General features: G+C 38.0%; 1 protein-coding gene across 4 annotated transcripts in view; it reads left to right on the plus strand.

Moving 5' to 3' along the window:
* The window catches only part of Cog3 (component of oligomeric golgi complex 3), a 64301-nt gene that overhangs the window by 32808 nt on the left and 5613 nt on the right, over positions 1-25880 (plus strand). For all 4 annotated transcript variants that reach the window (XM_063232755.1, XM_063232756.1, XM_063232754.1 and 1 more), the window contains 10 exons: positions 957-1117; positions 3103-3208; positions 7782-7906; positions 9675-9764; positions 12587-12707; positions 15636-15724; positions 15832-15966; positions 20361-20436; positions 24749-24876; positions 25753-25851. In XM_063232755.1, coding sequence (XP_063088825.1) covers positions 957-1117; positions 3103-3208; positions 7782-7906; positions 9675-9764; positions 12587-12707; positions 15636-15724; positions 15832-15966; positions 20361-20436; positions 24749-24876; positions 25753-25851 — 1130 coding nt within the window. The remainder of the gene's footprint in view (positions 1-956; positions 1118-3102; positions 3209-7781; positions 7907-9674; positions 9765-12586; positions 12708-15635; positions 15725-15831; positions 15967-20360; positions 20437-24748; positions 24877-25752; positions 25852-25880) is intronic.

Consider the following 25880-nt stretch of genomic DNA (forward strand, 5'->3'; position numbering starts at 1 on the left):
CATGATGAATGTAATTATTATGTACTGCAAATATGTACTCATAAAAATTTTTAAAAAATACTTTGAATAATGATTTTTGTGGGCAGAATTTATTGTTTTCATTGGTAGATACTACTATGGGTGTTCTATTCTTCAAACCTATTCATATTATAGTTACTCTATGATGTACATTTCCTCACATATTAACGTTCCTGAATATAAGATAATCTTTAAATTACTATGAATGGCTTATGTTACTATGTAACATCTTCAACCCCTATCCCTTAGAAATTTTCAACCCCTATCCCTTAGAAAGATGTTACTGAATTACCTGTGTGTCTTAACGTCAGTGGCATCTTAGTAAGTACTATAGAAATTCATGTTTCATATTTTACCTTTTTTCTTTGTGAAAATGTTGTCATTTAGTATCTATAGACTTTATTTGTAAAATGGGGTTGATAATTAAGCTGCCTTAATTATTTCTTAGGATTGTCTGAAAGTGTATGAAATAACTTTTAGAGAGCACAGAGCTCTCTTAAAATTTAGATTCAGTATTTATATTAATAGAAACAGTTTTGCACAGTCCTAGGAAGGAGGTATAATAACTAATATATTTTCCAGTTTTAAATTGAAATTGAAAGTGTTTTTTTTCTTTTCTCATACTGAGGATTAAACTCAGGGCTTTACACAAACTCGGCAATTAACTTTATCATTGAACTAATATTCCCAGCCCCTGAGAGACATTTGTTAAACTTAAGATCAGTGAATCATACTGAAATACATGTAGTCACAGTCTCTGAACCAAAGGTGGTTAAAGTAGTATCTTTGCTTGTTTATAAGAAGGTAACTTCACAGCACAGGCCTGGCAAGCGTGAGGTCCTGAGTTCGATTCCTGGTACAAACAAAAAGAAGGTAATTTCCTTCTTTCCTAGAAGATAAAGTCTAAAAGGATGGATGCTTGTATTTTTTTTTATTAGCTGAACAATTAGGGGCATTTGCAGCTGGAGCAAAGCAGATGCTGGAAGATGTGCAAGAGAGGCTTGTGTATCGAACCCATATCTATATTCAGACTGACATCACAGGCTACAAACCGGCTCCTGGTGACCTGGCTTATCCCGATAAGTTAGTCATGATGGAGGTAAGGTCTTCATATTTCATTTCCTCCTGGCCTCTGTACAACTTGTGAGAATATTACACTAGCTTTTTAATTCTTGCTCAAAAAGAATCAAACTTGTCAAAAATCATAGGATATAAAATTTTTTAAAAACGTAGAAGAAAATAATTTGTTGTCTTTCAATTATGGTTTTAAAACATTCTATTCAGTTCTGCTGTGCCAGGAAGTATACATTCTTAAGTTCTAAATTTAGTTAGTGCTGTGACTTCTTTTTTCTTTGTAAATGGCATGGGACAGGACTGAAGCTGGTGTGGCGGCACACACCTGTGATCCCAGCAGCACTCTGGGAGAGACTGAAGTAGGAGACCTATAATTTTGAGCTTAGTCAATTTAGTGACTTGGCGGGATCCTGCCTCAAAGTAGAAAAGGGCTTGGGATATAGACCTGTGTAAAGGTTTTGGGTTTACTCCCTAGTCCTGTCCCCCCCCCCCCAAAAAAAAAAAAAAGAAAGAGAAGAAAAGCGGTGGGTTGGTGGTGGTGACGTATAACTGTGTCGTGCCGTCTTAGAAGCCTGGAGGCGCTCTTCTCGAAGTTACACGGTCCTGACGTGCGGCTTCTGGTTGGAAGGGTCATGGAATCTCATTGATGGTTCAGTTCCATGCCTAACTTCATTTTCTTTGAATTTTGGCGAGAGGTTAAAGAATTCCTGGTATGTCAGAACATACAACTTTTTTTGAAATGGGGTCTTACTGTGTTTCCCAGGCTAGCCTTGAACTCAGGATTCTGTCTTGGATTCCTAAGTAGCAGAAATTACAGGTGTGTACCACCATGCCCAGCTTTAGAGCCTAGCTTTTCTATGGAGATTTTCAAATATAAGCAAAGATTTAGTATAATGAATACTTACATATAGTTACTTCAGCCTCAACATGACAAGTTTTGTTTACCTACACCTGCTTACTCTTCTCCCATTCATTATTTTAGAGCAAGTTTCAAACATTAAAATCTGTAACTACTTTAATAGGTAACTCTAAAAGGTAAGGGTATTTTTATTTTTAACATAACCATCCTTATCATACTTAAAACACTGTAGTTCCGTAATATCGTCACATAGCCAGTTGAACCTGTTGCTTTCAGATTCACTGGTGTTAATGTTTTGTCACATTGTTTTATCTCTTCATGTTTATTTTGTTGTTGAATCAGTTGATAGTAAGTTGAAAACATTTCGATACTTCACTTTAATGTATTTTAGTTCTTACTCTAAGAATAAATTTTCCACATAGCCAAGGTATCATTTTTATACCTAGTAATTTTTTTTTTTTTTGAGACAAGAGTCTCACTATGTAGCACAGGCTGGCCTCACACTCATAGTGATCTTCCTGCCTCAGCCTCCTGAGTGCTGATTACACCTAATAAAATTAACATCTATTCAACAATATTATTTAGACACAGTGCTATTCAAATTTCCCCAGTTGTCCATCAGATGTCTTTTAAATTGCACCAAAAACTTCTAAAAGTTTAATGCAATTAAGTTTACTGTGTTACATTTAATTTTTATGTCTCTTTAATCTTTGAGTCTGACTAAGATTCCTTCCTCCCTGTCTCCACTTTGTTTTTTCTTTTTATAACACTGACTTTTTTGAAGAGACCAGGCGAACTTTATTGTGAAATGTTGCGACATTATAGACTTGATTGTTTCCTCTCGATGAGATTCAGGTTAATGTGTGTGTGTGTGTGTGTGTGTGTGTGTGTGTGTGTGTGTGTGTGTAATACTAGCTAGTTGATGTATACTTCTGACTTAATTACCTCAAAAGCACGTAATGTCAGGTGGTTCCACAGATGGTTAAGGTGGTGAACATAAAAGTATATTTTTCCCCTTTGTAACGAGTAAGTCCTTAAATGGGATTATGTTTTGATTTTGTATGAATTTCGCAGCATCTTTTCAGCCAGTTCTTATTGCCAAATACTGCTGAAAAACCACACTTTAATGTTCCTTCTGATTTTCTATGCAGCAAATTGCGCAGAGTTTAAAAGATGACCAGAAGAAGGTACCTTCAGAAGCTTCGTTTTCAGATGTTCGGTTAGAAGAAGCAGAGTCTAACAGTCTGTCGAAATCTGGTATGTGCTGAGGTCTTCACTTGTAGCACTTACTGTTCAGTTCCTGTCTTACTAGGGACTTGTGTCCGAGGTATGAGAACAGCTTCTGCCTTGAGGAGCCCACCCCTGAGGCGTGATTGATGAACCTCAGATGCGATTCAGTGGTGGGTGAGCTGCAGACAGGAACCATGGGGTGCTCTTGGACCGTGGCAGATCTCCTAGTGCGTGGACATGGTGGAGGGGTTGCTCCCTGAGTGTGGGGGAGTGGGGTTCATGAGGGATGGCACCTGGAGAGCTGGAGTGCGGAGGAGTGAGAGTCAGATGAAGCCGGATTGCTTGAGGTCTAGAAGAGCAGGTAGGAAGGACATGGGAATGGAAGAGCATAGTTGCTTTGGGATTCGCTGTGGTTTTGTGTGTTTGGGTACAGGCAGGGTGTACGAGGGGCAGCCCAGATGACAGTCAGTGTCATTTTATGATGTCATAGCTTTTGAACTTTTAGCTAGTATATTGAATCAGAGTGATTATGCCATCGAATTTGGATTTTATAAATGTAAGGTTGGGTGAAGCTAAAACATTTTGGCAGATACAAAGGATAGCTTTGACTTTTCAAGGAACAACATTGTTCAAGAATCACTCATGGAGGCGGGGCATGTGGTATACATCTGTAATCCCAGCACACTCGAGGCTGAGGCAGGAGGATTGCTGTGAGTTTGAGGCCAGCCCGGACTACATAGAGAGTTCAGGGCCAGCCTTAACTACAAAGTAAGACTCTGTCTCAACAAAAAAGAAGAACAAAATATCATGGGTGACCTAGATAAAATGGTAGGTGAGGCATCTCTCTTTCTCCAGCGTAAGGTGAGAGATACTACAGCTCATCTCCTCATGGGACTGGTTGTACCTCCGTGAGCTTTAAAGAGCCCCAACTTCCCCCAAGTCCTTGGATTTATAGCACAGTTGGGTAATCTGAGTCAACTGTCGATAAACATCAGGTACCCAAATCCAGACTGCCAAGTAGTCATCTGACAGAATCATTTTGTCATTTTGTGTCCCTGTGGGAGGGAGACCCACGATGGGATCAGATTCCCTCCTCTAAAGTAGAACCCTTGTCCTGTCCTAGTACATTTGGTCCTAGCAAACCTCTTCAAGAGTTCATGGACAGGTGAGAGAATGCCCTGGTCTTACTGACCCTGACCTTGTGTGTTTTCTCTTACTCCACTAACGCCTGTTCTTAACTCTTGCTGAGCATTGTCGTGAGGAAGAGTTGAGTGAGTTGGAAAGTTTGGTTAGGAGACTGTTGTGTTTTTCCTTTTGAAAGGTACAGGGAGTGTGAACCAGGATGTTGAGAGGGTGAAGCATGGAGATGAGGCTTGGGGTTAGAAATTTGGGTCAGCAGGATTTGGCGACACACTGAATGTGAGTGCCTAGAACAGTGCGTAAGGTCAGTGTGGGACAACTGAGAGGAGCTGTCTTGAATGGACTTAGAGCTGTGCTGTCCAGGGTGGTAGCCACCTGCAGCTGAACGTGTGAAATAGGGCTGGTTTGTCTGAATGTGTATAGGTGTGTAAAACATTCCGTAAGTGTGAAGCACACACCAGAGTTTAAAGACTTGGTATAAAACAAAGAAGAGAAAGTATTCTATTAGTCACTTCTCTGTTGGTTATATTTTCCCTGGTTCTGAGGTATTTTGGAGTGAAAGAATGAGAGAGCCCTTTAAAAGGCGGGCTTTAAGTGATGTGGTGTAGAATGAAGTGTCACCGGTGGAGGAGCCATTTTATGAAGGGACCAAGTATCAGGCTCTTGAAAAAGCAGAGGTGTTGGCTTTCCTTGTTTGTGGAGAGGCAGGGAGGGTTCTGCGGCTTGGAAGAAACCTGCCGCTGTTCTTCAAGGGGTTGTGGGAGATGCCTGGAGTTTGATGGTTTGCAGTGGAAGTAAACTTTCCCCTGTTAGCAGTTAACTGAGCAGTGAAAAAATGAATGAATAATGACTGCTGGCTTCAAAACTTTCAAGCATTTTTTCACTAAATGTTGGGAGTGCTTTTGGCCTTTATTTCCAAAGGAGACGTTCTGCAGGTAGCAAAATTTTTAGCAAAACTGTAGGGTCTTAGGAGAAATGTTCTTTGATATAATTTGTTTTGTGTTTTCTTCTTTAAAGGGACTTTAGAGAGTAGAGCTTAAAGTGAGATTTTATGGGAGAGATTTAAAAATTATTCAAATATTGGTTGCTTTTGGTAAAATAGCTCATAAAACTCTTAAAGTGCTAACTTACAACATTTTCCTCATTTCTTTCTTATATCTGATACATGACCTCTAAGCCTTTTTTTATTTTAAAGAGAATAAAATCAAGCCAAATAAAAGAAAGCCAATCAAAACAAAGCAGTGTGCATGATAAAGGGTCAAAACAAGACAGTAGGAAATCAACAATGGCTACCATAATGCCCTTGTTGACTTCAAAATAGTTGCCCATAACCTTCAGACACAGTAAAATCAAACAGCACAGAAACAATAAAAACAAAACTATGAATACAAGACTTCAAAATAAGATAAAATAGTAAATCCAAAATCCTACCATAATGTATCTTGTTATCTTTGAAATAACTGCTTATGCCATCAGATAAAATCAAATAAGACTAAAGAGAATAAAAGCAAACCAAACAATGAAAATGATAGTGGACTTTAAAACAAGATAACAAAATTAACAGTGGCTGCCACCTCCTGAAGGAGACCCCTATGCATGCCATGCTGTGTGCTGGTACCTTCTGAATACATGAGCAGGCTATCAGCTTTTGGTCTGCACAGTCACCGAAACACTGCATACTACAAGCATTAGGTTGTGTTTCACCTCAGGAGCTGTCATCCCAGCCTGTGTTTTTCTAGGTCAGCCAGCCACTTACAGGGGTAGGTTGGGAGGCCTTGGTGCTCCTGTCTGCTAGCCTGTGGGCCAGCAGGGCTGGCATCCGGTGCCCCTCCCTGTGGCCTGCACATGACGCGACTCATAGGAAGTGGCTGGCTGCTTGTTCTCCTCCCCATGGCCCCTTCAAGCCTTCTTTTAAGCATACAAATCTAAAACTTGCTTTTTTTTTTTTTAAAAAGGAGCTGTTTGTTTTATATTTTACTACTAGAATATCATGGATAAATTTTAGATTTTTATTATTGAAACATTTCAAATGTATAGACAAATGAAAAGGCTAAAAAGAAAAACGAACGCCCATGCCTAACTATGTGGATTCCAGACCTTAGTATTTTATCATATTACACATACAATACCTCATTGCTGGGACTAAATACCTACCTGTCACCTACAACCTACAGGAGGAGGGGTTTACTTTGGCTCATATTTTCTGTCCGTGGTCTGTTGGCTGCAAGGCAGAGACTTGGTGGAAGGGTGGGGACTGCTGCCTATCCCATGGCCTCCAGGAAGCAGAGCACACACCTGTGTCACTCTCTTCTGCCCGGGTTGTACTTTGTAACAGCACATTCACCTGCTGTACCTACAGTGCCCACGCAACCTGTTCACCTTACCATATACATAAGACTTCTGGGGGGACATTCTGGATCTAAACTGAAACACACATTTTGTTTTGGTACCAGGGATCAAACTCATGACCTTGTGTTTGCCAGGCAGGTGCTTGTGCCTGAAGCTAAGTCCCCGGCCCCACACACACTTTTTTAAACCAATCATTTTTAAAACTAGTTTAGCATCTTTCCAAAAATGACATCTTCCATAACCATAAATTCCTACTGCACTAGAAGTTTAACAGAATTTCTTAATATTCTCTGAAAATCCATATTTCAGTTTTATTTCTTCTACCAGAGATTTATACCAGCTCCATTTTTGTGGTTAACTTGTCATCTGGTCTTGAGTGATTGTCCTTCCCTTGCAAAGGTGGCTGCTCAGCAGGGCTCCTTACCTGCTGTTCCTCTGTTTACCAGAGGCTTGCCTTTTGACTACTGTTGGGTTGGGGCAGCCAGCCCTCCGCACTTGTGAATTGAATATAGCAAGAAAGCCTGTAAGCGTGGAGGGTGGGCTGACCGGCAAGCCAGCTGTGGTTGCTCTTCCCATTGACAGTGACTGTGTTTTGTTGTCCTCCCTTTCTCCACCGGCTCCCGTTTACTTTCATCTGACTACATAGTGCTCTGCTGCCTTGAATCTATAATATGAGAATGCTATTCATTTCATAAAGATTGTTGATTCTAGTTTGGAGAGAGCAGTTTGGGTTGAGCATTTGCTCAAGGCTGGAATGTACATGTGTTCTCCTTGTGTTAAATCTCACCCTAGCTTTCTAACGGCACTCTTTTTTTTTTTTTGATACGGGTCTTGCTATGCAGTTCAGGCTGGCCTTCAGTTCACTTTGTAGCCCAGGCTGGTCTCGAACTTGCAACGATCCTCCCATCTCAGCCTCCCGAGTGCTGGGATTACAGGCATGAACCACCAAGCCCAGCTTTCTAACGGTACTCTTGATTAAAGATGAGACTAGAAAAAAATTGGTGTCCTATTTATAGTTAATGAGAAAATATGGTTTATAGCTGCCATCTAATTTATTGTAAAATGAATATCCACATGCCTGAAGTATGCGTCTTTTTTATTTGGGTTTTAGGTTCAACCGAATCCCTCAATCCTAGACCACAGACCACAATTTCTCCAGCAGATCTTCATGGAATGTGGTACCCTACAGTTCGAAGGACTCTTGTCTGTCTCTCCAAATTATACAGATGCATAGATGTATGTGTAAATTCTTACTGTTTACTCTTCAACTTGGAATCTTTTTCAAGTTTAACTTATTTTAGGATCTTGATACAGTACTTTGCTCGATATTCTTAGAATCATGGCTTTTAGAAATGGAGATAACTTGAAAGTCAAGCTTCTTAAGGATTACCAAACTGAGCATTCAGTAGACTCCATTAAGGGGCTTGGGTGGGTGTCTGAACACTTAGAAATCGTGGTACATTCTGTATATATTTTGTGCTGTGCCTTTCAAAGGAGAAGGACTTCAGTTTTCATTGCTTTTCAGTTGGTTAATTTGTGTGCCTCAGTTTATAGAGAAGAGATGCATAAAGGTGAAGGGCCACATAAGTATAATTTACATTCAGTATTAAATTCTGTAATCTAGTTTTGCACCTAATTTAAATCAGCATCCTCAACAAACAGTGTTAAGATAACATGTGTTTCTAGTCATGGAGTAAGTTTGGCTGTTTTCTGAAGTTAGCAGTAGCTTTTTTCAGGAACAGTGTTGACTGCATTGATCTCAGGGAACAGTTACTTTAGGCACTCTGGTTTGGTGATACAGTTGTCATTCCCCTGTAATAGCAGCACATTTGTCTACAGATTTAATGTCTCTGGTTTGATTCCAAACCAAGATGGTTATAAAATTTGATCAGTTTAATTCCATCTTTTTGATTGCGGCAATTCCAGCTGCACAGAGGAGATACAGAGAGAAATGATTTAAGTACAGCAGTCATATAATGACTTGCCCAAATACTACCATTTTTTAAGGATATAATTCAAAAGGAGTATGAATGCTCTGGTACTCCATACTGATTTCCATACTGCAGGGTCCTGAGTCCCCCGAAAATTACGTTGTTTCATGGTATCAGTCCAACCCACACTATTCTAACTTAAAACTGCATGGTTCATGGTCTCTCTTTGAGAAGGAAATTTGAGCATTTGGCATTTCTTCCCTGCCAGGTTCCCCATTGGGTGTATTAAATAATATCATCCTAGAATTCCGAAATGTCCTGCGGTAGAGCCAGCATGTCGTACTTCCGGGATGATGCAGAAGGCCAGAATTAGGATTCATACTTTGTGTATACCATTTTTTCTATTGGTTATATTTTCTGTTAATTTACAATATATAACTTCTTATAAGTTCACTATCTCCTTCAGCATTCCTTATATTCATGCACAGTATTTTATAATTTAATAGTATTTTGTCAACTCCCTGTCATTGAATATTTGTTATTTCATTTTTTTTTCTATTTTAAATAATACTTTAATGAAGAGCCATATACACGAACCTTAAAGTGTCTTTATAAATACTGATTAATTACCTGGGTTAAATTTTTATAAAAAGATTTACTGAGGGCTTTACAGTTAGTTTTAGAGCTTTCTTTCTTTCTTTATTTATTTTGAAGTCCTAAAAGTGTTAAGAGTTTGGAAACACAGCCCTACAACATGAAATGAGGCTGGCGTGAGGGCTCTGTGAGATCAGAGCCCTGTGTGCCTCTTGGCCCCTGTATTTCCCAGTGTCTAACGCAGTGTCTAACACAGCATGCCGCAGTGCTGGTATGCATGCACTAGAGGGGCACACGGGGGTCTGCACAAACGATTGTGCCTTGTGTTGCTTTAGAAAGATTGGAGGGGAGTGAAAAACTCTAGGGGGATGGTGCAGTAATGCTTAATCTTGTGATTAAGCCCAGTAAACAGCTTCACTTAGCCTGGGGTTTGTTTTTTTGGTGTGCTACAGGTTGATGTTTCTCTTTTATTTCACCAGAGGGCGGTGTTCCAAGGATTATCTCAGGAAGCATTGTCAGCCTGCATTCAGTCCTTACTTGGAGCATCAGAGTCTATCACCAAAAACAAGGTTTGATGAAGTGTTAGATGAAATTTCATTACCTATAATAATATTGTACAATATAGAATAATTTATAGGTATAGAAGTGTAAAGCCATCTTGATAGTAAGATTTATTTCTGATTATATTTTGAGGCCCTTTGAGAGAAGCTCATATTTCATTATAGTCTTTAATAGAGATTGTACTATATAAGAAAGGCACATTACTAAAATACAAAAAATACATTTTACAGAAGTACAGTTCTTTGTCATTGCCTTATTGACAGAGAAATGATACTGCTCTTTCCTGGAATCCAAGAAAGCATTTTCAAGGAAACACAGCTATTTAATCATCTCTGCAAGGTTGTTTTAAGTAGTTTCATGGCCTCATCTGGATTAACTCAGTCCATCTATTTTGAAAAGAGACAGCTGTGACCCTTGGATTGTATGACTGGAAATAATTGCCATGACTGCATGTTTAAGATTTTCAGTCAGCATGGACCTGGGGGAGGCTGTTGGTATGACCTTCCCCCATGTCCTACGATTCTTTTTAATTGAGCATGGTCAGTAGTGTTGCTTAGCTTAATTCCCACTTAAAAGCCTGTTACCTGCAGGAACTTTGCTGTAGAAGATATTCACCCCAAATTTTTTCCTGCTTGAAGTGTTCAAAGTTTGTGACTTCTGGATTTGTAAAGTTGATTTCTAACTTAAAGGCTTTAGATACATTTTAAAAAATTCTTTCCATAAAAGAATTTAGCATCTTGTTTCCAGAAAAACTCTACCTTTGTGACCACTGTCTTCTCCCATTAATAGAATAGAGGTTGAAATTTCGGTATAAAGACTAGAAGATGATAGAAAATAAAGTTATGTTACATGCTTTAAGTTTTAAATATATTGGCAAGCCAGTCTTCTCACATTTATTATAATGGGTGAAATTAAGAAGTGTGCCTAACATTAGGGAAATGATAAATAGGACATATTCTGTATGGTATTTATTACATTATAAAAGATGGAACAATAAAATTTAACTGATAAGGCAAAAAAGGATATAAGATACATAGTATGACATGTAATAAAAAATGCATTGGAGCAAATACAGAACTATGAAAGCTTTGGGTGACTTTTGCCCATTTCCTATACATTATTTTTAAGATTTTTGACAGTGAAGAGAGTGACTTAATTTGAAAATTTCATATGCCTATGTCCATTGTCCTCTCTTAAACCTTTTGATTATTCAGTCTTGATTATCTGTAGGCCTTCTCTTTAATTTTATTTCATACATATTATAAGGGGTGTGAGTATACTAGCTTATTTAGTTTCATGACTGAGTTTATGTACTTTTGCCTTTCAACTTTTAAAAAGTGATAATAAAAAAAGGACTAATAAAAAAAGAGACTAATGAAAATGGCTTAATGTCCTAAAGTGTCTTTCTAGTTTAAGGAAAGAAATTATTCTGACATAGTTAGATTGAGTAGCTGGTCTTCCACTATATTAGCATAATATAATCTGCTGGGTTACAACAGCTTTAATAAAATCTATATGATGCTATTTTTGACATCAGAGTTGTTAGTTCTTTTAAAAATAAACACTAAGATACATGTAGTATTTTGTACTGTCTTGATATTCTATTCCAGAGTGCACAGCTGAATTTTCATTGTAAAAATCTTAACTTATATTGATTGTATTTAGTAGAAGTGAGGGGAGAGAGAGACTAGGGAGTGGTCCTTTGTTTAATAACCCTGTTCTAGTCGCTTGTGTTGGTTGCTTTTTTTCTTATTGTTGAGACAAAATACCTAGCACCCAAAATTAAGGAAGGAAAGGTTTATTTAGCTCACAGTTTGCGGAAGTTTCAGTCCATGAGGAACTGGCTCCAAGGCAGGATGGCACAACATAGGGGCAAGTGCAAAAAGGGAGGAGAGCCAAGCAAGCCTCTTTCCTTCCCTTACATTGTATGCAGACGAGTGTAACACTCACACTCCTAATTCTAGTATTGAACCATGAACCAGTCACAAACTCTAGAAGCCTGCCTCATGACTACATGAGGCTGTGGGGGACATCCAGACACAAAAATTATATTGTGAATTGAAGAGTGCCTATTATCTTCTAATGTAATATAAAAAAATTCATTGGCAGTATTCTCAAAATAAGATTAAATCTTGAGTAGCAGCATGAAGGAGTGAATAACAGCCTTGCATTTGTAAGTGTACAGACTCCTGTAGAAACTATGACCACTTAGTTAGATCAGGTTGGCTTTGAGAACTAAGCTTCAGTCACATGTCTTTTGTAGATGGTAGGTTCCAAGAGGGCAAAAGGACATGCTGGACTTGGGTGCAGTAGTTTATCTATTTATAATCCGAAATGGCGACCTTCCACCATACCATTTGGAGGCTTTTTTGTACTTTTGTGTAAATAGAGGAATCTTGTCTGATGTTCTGGTTGTTGAAACCACTTTGATCAAATAGTGAAGGCTGTCTTTCTGAAGAGAAAGTAACAGGCCATGACAGGACAAAATTATGTTCATATTTGGAGATTTTGTGTACCTTCTCCTCTGTATTGTTAGATTGCAGCATCTTTTATACTTCTGCAACAAATTAAAATAGGTTTGACTTGTCTTCCTAGAGCCTTTTTATCTGATGTACTTTTTGGATTTTCTAAGTAGAGCAGGTAATAGTTAAGCAAGATTTTTCCTCTAGATAATTCTAAGATGGGTGATTTGGGGAGAGTTCAGCAAGAATATTGGCATCCTAAATCTTGTAAATTTAGGTAGATTAATGTTGATTAATAGTATGTGTTTTAGATACTTCTGTTTTGATTTAATCTGTGATAATACCATTTTTTCTGTTTTATAATTTAGACTCAGATTGATGGGCAGCTTTTCTTAATTAAGCACCTTTTGATTCTTCGTGAACAAATTGCTCCATTTCACACTGAATTCACCATTAAGGAAATTTCCCTGGACCTCAAGAAAACTAGAGGTACTTTGTTGTCCTGGCTGGCACAGTTGGGTTTGTTTGACCTGTCCAAGTGTGTCAGCACAGGTTGTAGGTTTATTTTATGTTCATCTGCAATTGTTTTTGCATGCTTTGCTTACTAAGTATGTTACTTGTTCCTACTAAGCTGAGCTGTCAGTACACTAATTTCTTCTAACTTTGCTGAATTTTCTTTAAGAAAATAACTGTATTGTTGTTATTTTTGAGAAAAGGTCTCACTATATAGTTTAGAATGGCCTTGAACTCACCATGTAGCCCAGGTTGGCCTTGTACTCCTGTCGATTGTCCTGCCTTAGCTTTCTGACTGCTGGGGAAGAGAATTGTACTATATCTGAGCATTTTAATTTGTAATATAGTATTAATTCTGTTAGAGTCTACTGCGTCACTGTAACCAGTTAGAAAATGAAAAATCAATCTAATAGCTAGTTAGTACTAAGTAGTGTATGCCAGCTAAATGTTACGATTTTAAATACTGAGTTGAATTTGTCAATTTATGAAATTTGGGAAGCCAGAGTAAAAATGGGAGAAGTACTTACTTAAGATCTGAGAGTTGGGTTTTGTTTCTGTCTCAATTTCCTGACTCTTGTAAGGTTTTTAATGGGTGTGTCAGCTTTTCTGTTGAACCTTTCTCTTAGATAAACTATTGAACTATTGAACTTGTTGGAACACTTTCATGAGTTATCAAGATTATCAGGAATGAAAATACATGTTAAGATTTTTTATAAGTTTCAGTTGCTTAAGTTAGTTTAAGTTTGTTAATGTTAAATCATCTGGTTAATGAATCATGTAGATAGAGTCTTTGAATTATTAATAAATACTGATTTTGGGAAAAATTACTTAGCAATTGTAATGATTTGTCTGAGTTAATAAGAGATTGTTTTTATTTTTTACTTTTGGTATCAGGAATCAAATTCATGACCTCCCACTTGCCAGGGAGGTGCTGCCTACTGAGCTGTATCTTTGGCACTGAGATTGTCTTTAAAAGATTAATTACTTTTTTAAGCTGTTGATCATAAGGATGTATGTAAACATCACTTATTTGCCTTAATCACTTAAAATTTTTGTAAACTTTTTCTCTGATTACTTCCAACAGATTCAAACTCTTATGCCTTAAGCTATCTGCTGATGAAGTTCATAAGAATGAACTTCTCTTTTATTTATTGGGGTAACTGAGGAAAATCGTTGAAATTATTTTCTGTGTTCTATGATTCACAATAGTGCCAAATACAGAATATCCAAATGCAGAATACAGAATTTCCAAAGTTCCCTTGCCACTGTGCTTATTTGTAAGAATGGGCTTCTTGGGGCTGGGGATTTAGCTTAGCAGCATAAGCACCTGCCTTGCAAGCAGGCGGTCGTAAGTTCGATCTCCAGTACCAATAAAAAGGAAAAAGACAAGAAAAAAAAAAAAAAAAGAATGGGCTTCTTTGATGAGCTGAGACTCAGGTGGCCTTCTGAGAGTCATATTAAACAGTTCAAATGCTCTCTCCTGTTTTAAAAAATACTTTCTGAATTTTTAAAGCCTGTGTGTATTATTCATATACTTTGTTATTTTTTTTTTAAACAGAAGCCAGGTTCCCTACTTTTTGCCTTTGTAGAATGCTTGCTTTCTTTTTCTTTTTTGGATGGTACTGAGGGTTAAACCCAGAGCCTTTGCACTGAGCTACATTCCCTGCCCTTTTTATTTTTGTTATGAAGCGGGATCTAAGTAAGTTGCCAAGGCTGGCCTTAAACTTGTGATTCCTGGCTTCAGCCCCCTGAGGTGATGAAGAAAGCATAATTTTTAAAGAGCATAATCTCATCAGAGTTGCTGTCTCCTGTGATTTTTCTCCTTTCTTTCAGTATGAGGTATAGGAACAGTGCTCTGTCTTGTTCTGGACTGCAGATAGACCTTCATCTAAGTGATGGGATAGGGCAGGGTGGATTTACTTTCATTTTTTCTAATTCATAAATTATTGCTGTTTAGTTCTATTGTAGATGCACTGAGATGTGAATAAATGAAAAAATGAAATAGCATAAGATTTTGGCAAAATTTGTTTTATAGTATATTTTCTCCAAAATATTATGAAACTGTGTAACCCTTCCAGATGGTGATCTATGTTTTTTATTGCAAACAGAATCTTTCAGGTGTTTCATAAAAAATAATATAGCACACACAAAGAGTTTCACTAGAGCTTTACTTTGAACAGTGAATTTGATAGAGAGGTTCTTTCTCATTAACACCAGGGCTAAAGTGGCATTATTGTAGCATGTGCTTGCAAAATTAGGGATGAAAACCTTTCACTCTTTGCTTTCTTTATTCTGACAAAGCAAAGCAAAGAAATAATCTTTTTAAACTCTCACTTAATACTTGCTATTCCCACTTTTAAACCTTTTAACCTCTTACAGCTAACATTTTATCTTATTGCATTTGAACATCAATGAAACCTCAGTCCTTTGCATAGATTCTAGTTAGTCTGGAGGTTAAGGGATAAATATGTCCTCTTGGTGTTTTCTTCCTGGCTGACACATTAGTTTATTCACTCTGCTTTAAGTGAATAAATTTTTATTCCAGCTAGGATCTTAAAGAAGCTTGGTAAGTATGTAAATATTTTCTTGAAATCTGCTTAATATCCTAAAAGTAAAGTAATGAAATTTTACAGCGTTGAAGTTTTCATTAAATTTCTTTCTTTCTTTTTTTTTTTTTTTTGGTAAGTGGATTGTTGAGATTAGTAGTTATTTTGCAGTTCTGATCTCTGGAAAGTAGCTGCCGCAGCCATCATTGGCAGGCGTCTCCCCCTGAGCTGTTCAGGAAGTTGAGCTGGTAGAGATGCATGCCTTGTGGCCTGGTGGGATAGAGAACTAGTGTTTGTTACAGGAGACTTCTCTGTTCAAACTGTACATGTTCACTGCATGAATAATTTTGTTTCACAGATGCAGCATTTAAAATCCTGAACCCCATGACTGTTCCAAGATTTTTTAGGCTGAATAGCAACAATGCCTTGATAGAGTTCTTGTTGGAGGTGAGAGGAGTCTGTTTCATGGTGGTGGGAACTAAATGGTATTCTTTACATGTCTGGTAATTTCTAGGCACATAAAAACAGGAGGAAATTGTCATCTTCTCTTTAAGGGTACTCCTGAGATAAGAGAACATTATCTTGACTCTAAAAAAGACGTAGACCGGCATCTGAAATCAGCCTGTGAACAGTTTATTCAGCAGCAGAGCAAGCTGTTTGTAGAGCACCTGGAGGAGTTCATGACAAAGGTATAGACCAAGATGCCTGTTTGGTAGAGTCGTTTTGCATTCTTCACTGGTTTTGCTTTTGAATAACCTTCTAGTGAAAACTTGAGCAGAAGGAGATAGTAAGCCAAATCTTAATGACTTGGAGAAATAACTGAAGTTTCCTATCATAGAAGTGTTTGTTTTGCTGATGTTTAGATATGCTTGCAGTTTTTGGTTTTGAAGAGGAAGAGTACAAATACTGCAGTTATACTTGACTTCCAGTCAGCTGTGTTTTATTTTAATTTTTTTTTATTTAAGGAGAAAAAGAAAGAAAAAAGGGTACCAGTTATACAGAATTTCAGAAAAAATAAACAATAGGAAATCAGTAGTTAATAGATTACATATTGTTATCTTAGAAATATTTGTTCAAGTTACAAAACTAAAGCATATAAAGTGGACTTTCAAACAGTGAGACTGGAAACAGTTTTGTTCAATGATCCAACAAAACTCAGTAATATGGTTATCTATCTTATACACTTAAATATATATGCAGTTATATTCTTTAGAGCACTTTCTTTTCCTTTCTTTTGTACAATGACTATTACACATTTTGGGTTTTATTACTCCCACAGTTCTTATTACTTTTTTTTGAAGAGAGTAAAGCCAAATGTGATATAACAGAACAGAGTCAGTCAAATCAAAAGGATGGACATAATAGATAATGTAAAAACAAAATACAAGGTGATCAACAATGGTTACAATACTGCCTCTTGCTATCTTAAAAAGAATTGCCTATATCATCAGTTATAATAAAATTGAACAAAACAGTAAAGAATAAAATCAAAACATTGGAGACATTACAGGACTTTAAAAGAAGATAATAGTCAACCGGAATGGGTGTCATAATGAATCTAACTGTCTTTAGAGTTGTTGCCTATACTTTCGAACTTGGTACTATCAAGCAAAGCAGAATAGGGGAAAATCAGTCAAAGCAAGATGGTGAGGGCTATACAGGGTTTCAAATCGAGTTAATAGGAAATCAAAGTGGGTTACTGTAATGTATCCTATTTTTTTTATTTTTCCCTTAATTAAAAAGATAAAAATAAAAAAGTAGATAATTAAAAAAAGAGACTGAGATAAAAGAAGGCGTAACAACAAAACAGCACAGGTCAAAGCATAACCGTTTAAGCAAAATGGTGTTTCACCACAAGCTATCCTGACATAAAAGCAGTCACCGTAGTTGGTTAGCTGTGTTTTATGTCTGTGTTGTGAGTTCCTGCACGTGGGCTGGGTGCCTCACTCACTGCCGCCTCGAATCTCACTTTCTCCTGGAGCAGCACAGTATCAGCCATTCTCATGTATCAGGAAGCCGACTGTCTCTGTGTGGGGACGTGTTTAGGGTATTAGGAGATGGGTTTGGAGCCTGAAAATGTAGATGTGGTTCTGATTCCCTTTCACTTGCTCTTTACTGGTCCTTTGTTTACCTGTCGCCTTTCTGGGCTCCCTGTGGAAGTGATTCGTTTTCCTTAATTCTTACTGTGTTCCTTCTCCCAGAAAAATGCATCTTCATTTCGCAGATTGAGAAATGCAAGTTTTGCAGAGTGACTGAGTGTGCATGAGATAAACTTTTTACATCTTTATTATTTGGTTCCTTTGTGATTTTTGATACAATTAATAGTCTTTCCTGAAAAACAAAACAATGATATGCTCTATTGCCTCATTTCCCAACCCTAGTGTTTATGAAAACATATAAGTCAGGTTATTTTCCCCAGACTTCAAAAACAGTTGATACATTGTTTTAGAATTCCATGGTATTGGATATTGCTTGGTCACATGTATAATTTTTTTTTTTTAATTGGTACCAGGGATTGAACTTGAGACCACGGTCTTGCAAGGCAGGCGCTTATGCCGCTGAGCTAAATTCCCAGCTGTCGGATATTGCTTGAAACCAAGTAGGGCTTGCAGTAGTAGTAGAAGGAGCCTAGAACCCGCAGTAGGGAACTTGATTGTCGACTCCTCCTGCCACCTCCTCACTGAAATGAAGCAAGTCACCTTCTCAGGGCTTTGGGGGGTGGCTGTCACATCTCTCTCTCCCTACCTGACGTCATGATGAAGTTCAGTTAGTATTATATGTGTAAAAGCTTTAATTGTAAAATGATGTAGGAATGTTACAGTAAACTTGACACAGAGGTAAAGATTTTGCTTTCACAAAATGTTTAAATAAGGCACTTTAAAGGAAATATTATTCCTGTTCTGTAACTAAGCTGAAAATTATTTCTTTCTGGTGGGACCAATTTATGCTAAGACTCAGACTTACATGTAAAACATACTCATTTTCCTTTAAGCAGTTAGGCAATGTATTGCAAATTTATTTTTAATATTCCTTGTAAAGTGTTTTTAATTTCCTTATCACACTATACTTTTTTCTTGATGAAGTGCACACAGTAGAATTTGACCTACAAATTTAATTTCTCCTCTCAAGGAATCATAACCTAGTGGGAAATCAAGATAGGAAGGTAATGTAAACATTAAAGTAAATAAAGCAGTGCCATCCGAAAACATTGGGTCTTTGTTCAGCTGTGAAGCTTTAAAAAAGACGGAACTAATTGGGAAAACCTTTTCCTCTGAGAACTCGCCATTTCTTCCATATTTGCTCTAGGTGTCTTTCTTAGGAGAGATTGTCTTTGCAAATCTGAGAAAACTGTTAAGAAAGTGTTCCTTGAGGTTTGACTTAAGGATTATCTGGATAGAAAAAACAGATGAATATGCAAAGCTTTATGTTTTGAAAATAAACTCTAAGTTATGTCATTATGAAACTGGTTAAATTTTGAACTTTAGGTAACTATTAAAGCCGACAGACCCAGAAAAATGTTCAGAATATAAAATGGAAAAAAAGTTTGTAGAACAGTGTGTTCTAATTTTTATAAATGTACACACAAGTATATTTAGGTTTTACACTTCAAACTATTTGGGATAATAGAAAGTGTGAACATGCTTTTCTTTTAGCAATTTTCTAATCTCTTATCATATGTATATTTTCTTTTTAAAAACTGTATCTCACAATAAAAAATAAATATAGGCCTGGCATGGTGGTATACATCTATCATCCCAGCACTCAGAAGGCTGAGGCAGGAGGATTGCTGCAAGTTTGAGGCCAGCTTGGGCTACATAGCAAGTTCAAAGCCAGCCTCAGCTATACAGTGAGACCCTGTCACTAAAATAAATAAATACAAAGAAGAATTAGTGAAAGGAGGAAAGAAGAAGGGGTTTATGCACACGAAGCATCATGAGAAAGTTCTAGTGTGGTCCAGAAGTACAAATAGAAATTAGAAATAAAGAAGTCTGGACAATCTGAGTTAATGTTATACTCCTCTTTCCCCCATTGTGTATCAGAATGTTTGTTTGCCTCTTCTCATGAGAAAACTGAAGTGTTGGTACTCAGATTTTTCTGATGAGACTTTCCAAGTGAGGCCAGTGTTGTGGCCTCAAGCTTTGACAGGTGGCCGTTTAAAAAAACATTTTATGCAGTGTCTTTTACCATCCCCCACCATTTCTTACTCCTGTCACAATTACATTAGCAGCAGGCTTGTCTGAGCAGCTGAAAGCCCTTTTGTATTCACTTCTCTAAGCTGCTGCTGTGGGACAAGTGAAGAGAAGACGGCTCTCTTTAAAAAAAAAAAAAAAAAAAAAAAGACGGAAAAAAATTTAAAAAAGGGGCTGGGGATTTTGATTTAGCTCAGCGGCATAAGCACCTGCCTTGCAAGCAGGCAGTCGTGAGTTCGATCCCCGCTATCGATAAAAAGAGAAAAAAAAAAGACAAGAAGACGGCTCTCAAGCCTGTGTCTTTAGCACTCAGTGGTCAGTTGTGTCTTTTGATGATAGTTGAAAATCCCGTTTCTTTGTTTTAATGACATTCTCTCTGTCTGTGCAAAGAAAATCCTTTCAGTGTGTAAAGGTGATTTTTATCCTGCTGTGCAGTATTTTTTAATAACATGGTAGTAATTTAATCTTGACATAGCAGTCCACTTAAGAGAGACGGGTTTTGTGTTGGTGCTTCTCTAGGGCAGTGCTGGTGAGTTTACGGCATTGTGCCATACAGGGCTATTTGTATCACTGAAACCTCTAAAAGGTGTGTCATTTCTGCTCTAGGGTCTTCATTTTCATCTTCCTATATGGGAATGTCTCAGGGAGAATGTCTTATACGATTTTGGCATTTTTCTTTTTCACAAGATAATATGTACCATGAAATCCCAAAAGAAGTTTTGTTAAAAATTTTGTTGACTAAAAAAGATTATGAAATACAATGCATTTTTGTTACAGTTGCACATTAGATCATTAGTATGTTTTAATAGGTTTAAATTGTGTTGTTTATCTTTTGAAAACAGTATAGTTCCTCCTTGGTGAAATGAAGCTTTTGTTTTTGTTTCTTTTTCTAGGTTTCAGCATTAAAAACAATGGCCAGCCAGGGAGGTCCCAAGTATACCCTCTCCCAACAGCCTTGGGCCCAACCAGGTATTCAGAATTTTGATTCCTATTTTAGGATATTATTAATTCTTGTTTGTATAGCTTTATTGTGACAGGTTGAAGTTGGTTCCCTGTTCACTCTGGGATACTGTGATCTTAGTTAATGCAAGGTTCAGTTTGGAGCTGACAGGTCTTAAGTGACTGGCACTGTGTGTATCTCAGTAAACATTCCGAGAGAGGAAGAATTTAAAAAAATTTTACCCAGTTAAAAATAAAATGTGGCTCAAAAGGAAACACTTTGGAGTCTGACTTCTGTATATCTACTTTTCTTTGTGTTAGATGGAGCTTTGATAAAAATAATATATTTGACAGAATGAAGTTAGGGAGGAGAGAACCTAACTATTTACAAGTATATGAACAAATGTGGGGCCACTGTTTTATTCCACATTTTCTTTGTCTTGACATATTCCTAGGTTCTTCTGGGCATGTGGGTAGAGGAGTGCCCTGCACTTCCTGCATTGGTTGCAATTTCTCTGAAGTGAGACTGTTTGATTCTTCCAGTCCGTGCTGGCTGCGGGTATCTGATGGTGGCCGTTGGGTGTGCCAGTGCAGGACTGTCTGCTGTTTTCCCAGCCTGCTTTGGCTTGCTGGTGGCTGTTGGAGTGAATGCAGGGGTAGGGCTGGCCCACTGGCTGCTGCCTTCTAGCTGGTTACCTGCAGGGAGCTATGAAGATGGTTGCCCTCACCGTGGCTATTAGAATATGTTCAGGAGCAGGGCTGGCCACCACCTCCAGGCGAGCTGGTTCCTGGTGGGGAACCTTGGTGGCAATGGCTGTTGGGGTACACACAGGGGCAGGGCTCAGCCCAAGCAATTTCCACCATTCTGCTCCCAGTTAGGAGCTGCTGGGGGAGCTGGCTGCAGTTGGTTCTAGGCTTATCCTGCCTGACTCCAGAATGGCTCCTGGCCTATTGCTTTCTCCCGCAGGAGACCTGAACCCTCTGCACTCCACCAGCAGCCAGTGTGGTCCCCTGTTATCAGCTGCTCCCCTCCACTGCCACATCTCTTTGCAGGGGCTTCCAGGCTTGCCAGACACCACTGTCACCGTGACCTGGCTCCAACAACTCCTCCTCTCACAGTGGGTCTGGCCCCGGGTGAAGGTGCCAGCTACTGTCTTCTTCAAGTTTTACTTTGTTGCTCTCTGTGGGCTTCAGCTCTCACTTTAGGGTCCTTCTGGTCCGTGGGACCCACTTCTTCCTTCTTGTCCTCCCCACAATGCTATTCTAGCATCTGGACGGTTTCTCGCGGAGAGGCTGTTTATCCTGCCGCTTACTGTTCGGCCATCTTCCCAGAAGTCAGCTCTGTGTATTTATACTTTAAATACTGGTATTGTATATTAGATTGAAATCTTTAGCATCTTTAAAAAGGAGCTTACTTGATGCAGTTGAACATTCTGTCATAAAACAAGTCAGAATCTTTTACTGATGAGACTAGAAATTCTGTACACGGTCTGCATTAGTGTCAGTTCCCTATTCTTACTCCTCACAGTCAAGATCAGTCAGTCCTGAACTCATCTGGACCCTTGGAGCAACATTTGTGATCTTTAGATTAACTGGAGCCTTTGGTTTTATGTTTCAATTGCTTAGAAGGCTAATTTAGAAATAGCTGATTTGTAATTTAAATGTTTATGTAAATGAAATTCCTAGATACAATAAATCTTTCTTAAAATAGGTAAAAACAGCAGATAGGCATTGGCATATTTAGTACAGCTAATCTCAGAGACTTGATGAATAGTTAATATATTGTTCTTTCCATTTTAGAAAGATCAAAGTAGCGCTATTATTTTCTCAAGTGTAATCCTAATAGAATTCACAGTATTATGTGTATACCAATGCTCTTAAGCATTAGTAGAATGTCATTAGTAAAGCAGAAATAGATAAAAAGAAACTGACAAAAAGGACTGATTGAAATAGGGCTTGCTATTTTGTTGTATACCTCATTTGGCATCTTTCTAAGTGAGGCAGTCTTAGTGAGGATAGCAGTTACTGTTGGGGGTGGGGACAGAGTCTCACTATGTAATTCAAGTTGGCCTCAAACTTGCGATCCTCGTGCCTCAGCCTCACAAGTGCTACTTTTACAGGCAGGCAGCATCATGCCTGGCAAACTATTTAGTCTACCTTGTGTTTCTTATGTTCTGTCGGTTTAGCCGTAGGGGAGGTGTGGCGATGGTTTTCCATAGTCTATAATACATGAAGCCCACACGTTAGTGTTAAAAGAGATTTATGGGCTGAGAACATCTAGGAACTGGGTTGAGCCCCTCTGCCTTAGAAATCCAGGGTGATGGGCCATGCAGAAGTGGTCGGTCAGGTTTTGGGGGATCGCATCATGATAAGTTTGGACAGTGAGTTATAAATCAGGATGTCAGTTCGTTAATTTGGCCTGGGATAGGGTTTTTTTGGGGGGGAGGTATCAAGAGCTATGAAAACTGATTTAGTGACCCCTGAAGTACATTGGTGGTGACTGAACCAGAACCCACAGAGTAAGCACGCAGAAGGAGCTTTTGCTTGTTTAATGAAAAATCATTCTGGAGTGTTTCCTTTTTAGAACATTGGTGCTTTCTTGTCTTATTACAACCCCTGTTAATTAATTCTTTTACATGGCACAAAATTCAAATTATGAAAGGCATAAAAAGAAAAATTCTATTTTCTGCTTGTAGACTAGTCCTTCTCACAAAGGTAACCACTGCTACAGTTTCTCTCCCCAAATTATGTATATGCAACCTCATCTGGACTTCAGAATTTTTTTTTTTTTCTTGGTACCAGGATCTGAACTCAGGATCATGTGCTTGCCAGGCAGGTGCATGTACCACTGAGCTACATCCCTGGGCCTAGGAATTGTCACCCAGATGAGGTTAAACAGTGTCCCTTGTTGTTTACACTTGCTGTGTATCTTGCAGCACTTCTGTACCAGTGTATCCAGCACTGGCTATTATGTGATGAATGCATAGGATGCAGCACCATAATGCAGTTTTTTTAATTCTGTAAAGGGATATTTAAATTATTATTATTATTATTATTTTTTGTATTTTTACCGGTACTAGGGATCGAACTCATGACCACACGCTTGCAAGGCAGGTGCTTATGCCGCCGAGCTAAATCCCCAGCCCCTTATTTAAATTATTTTTAGCTTGTGTTTCTACATAGTCATCAATAAAAGTCCCTATATCATTCCTACATATCTTGGTAATTGGTAAGTTATATTAGTAAAATAAATTTTTAGTAGTTGAGATGTTAAATGGAAGAATATGTGTATTTTCAATTTTGCTAGATAAGCCTAATATCCCTCAAAAGAAGTTGAACTGTTTTCTGGTCCCATCGACCTGTAATGAGGATGCAGTTGTCCCTCAGTCTCTGTTTGGGATTGGTTCCAGGACCTCCACAGATAACCCAACCCCCTGGGTGCTCAGGTCTCATAAAAAGTGATGTATACTTTAGATCCTCTCTAGATTACTTATAATACCTAGTACAGTATAAATGCTGTATTAATAGGCATTATATTGTTTAGGGAATGACTAAATAAAAAGGCTGTGAGTGGTCAGTACAGACACAGCTTTGGGTTTTTTTTTCCTCCTTCTGAATATTTTTGATCTGCCTTTGGTTGAACCCATGAGTGTGGAGCCTGTGGTTGTGAAGGGCCAAATACCTGCTTCCCTACATCCTGGTCAAATGTGGCTACTCAGCCTCTCTGTCAGTCGTGAATATCCCATGGCTTTAATTTACATTAATTTTGAGTGAGATTGTGCATCTTAGATTCTGTCTTGTTCTTTGTAGCTGTCTAGGTAACTTTTTCTTTTAAATACTTCATATAGATGACTGCTCATCCTTTCTATATACCCATTGCAGACAGTACATTGGGGTTACACAGTACAGTGTTTTTTTTTTTTTTTTTAAAGTTCTGGAATTGTATTTCCTGACTGATAATATTGGGTAAGATGGTAATAAATAGTTCAGTATGTGTGGATATCTTCCAAGTAACTTAAGCTAGGTGCTTATTTATTTAGTGAAGTAATTCTTACTAGTATTTCTCTAAAAATGACTTTTTCAAACTTATCTCTTACCTCAAACTCTAAAGGTGCATATTTATAGCCCCAGGAAATGTCTTGAAGCATGCTCAAGGAATTGTTTTACTGCCTTAGCCTTTGGGGTTAGAGTTTTGTATGTAGTGGGATACTTAATGTTTATAGGGCTTATAATTAAACTCAATGAAAAATAGTCTTCTTTTTCTATTTCTTTGTTTGCCTCTACATTAAAATGGAAATGTTTCTTTTGCTTTGTGACACTAACGAGGTAATTTTCTTTGCAGCGAAGGTTAGTGACCTTGTGGCAGCTGCCTATAAGACAATAAAAACAAAGCTGCCCCTGACCTTGAGAAGCATGTCGCTGTACCTGTCCAATAAAGATACAGAGTTCATTTTATTTAAACCTGTTAGGGTGAGTAGCACACTGATTATTTGAATATTGGCCAGTGCATTCCAATATTCTTTTGTCACCTACCATTTTTCTTTTCCTATAGACACTTAAAAATGTTTGCATTCTCTTCTAGTGAAGTTGATCAATAATCACCATGATTCTTCAGAGGCTCTCAGAGCCTGTGCCTGTTTGAGTATATTTTCCCTGACCCTACACTCACACTTTGTCTTAAGTTTTTAGTATAACATTTTTAAAAATTAGAGATGAGTAAACAAAAAATCAGATCCTCACATTGTGTGTGGCTCAGCCCTTGAGAGCAGCACATAATTTCAGGAATTACGTTTTAGCTCAGCAGCAGAAGTTGCCTGTCCAGCAAGTGTAACATCCTGAGTTCAATTCCCCGGTACCCCCCAAAAAACAAACAAAACCAAAATGAAAAAAAAAAAAGAAACGGAATTATGGTCCATTTGATTAGTGAGTAGTGGAAGCAATGGCTGGTAACAGCCAGTGAGGGATTAAATGTCAAAGCAAATTTAAGATTCATATCTTCAAGTTCTGTGTTAAGCTCACATCTTTAAATGGCTAGTTTTCAAAGTACATTTTCGTATCTCTTGGAATTTCATTTAAAATGTGTAAGAAATTGCTGAAGACTACTATTCTCTGGGAGAATAGAGATTTCTAGAATTTAGCTTTTCCAGGAAATACTGTTTGATAAATCTTCATGAGGTTATGCTAGCATGTGAAATGTTAGGTTCAAATTATGTCTTTGGTAATCTCATCAAAAACACATGTTCTCCACTTGTTTTTAGTAAAAACCACAATGAATTAATATTCAGGTTTAAGGTGTATGTGTTTCTTGTAGCACATCTAATGTGACATCCTCTTTCTTTTTCTAAGAATAACATTCAGCAAGTCTTTCAGAAGTTCCACGCTCTGTTGAAGGAAGAGTTCAGTCCCGAAGACATCCAGATCATTGCTTGTCCTTCCATGGAACAGGTAATCCCCACACTGAACTTTATGTCCCC

The sequence above is a fragment of the Cavia porcellus genome, unplaced genomic scaffold (assembly GCF_034190915.1).
Source record: "Cavia porcellus strain 051 isolate PalLab524CR breed Dunkin Hartley unplaced genomic scaffold, mCavPor4.1 scaffold_21, whole genome shotgun sequence".
Lineage (NCBI taxonomy): Eukaryota > Metazoa > Chordata > Mammalia > Rodentia > Caviidae > Cavia > Cavia porcellus.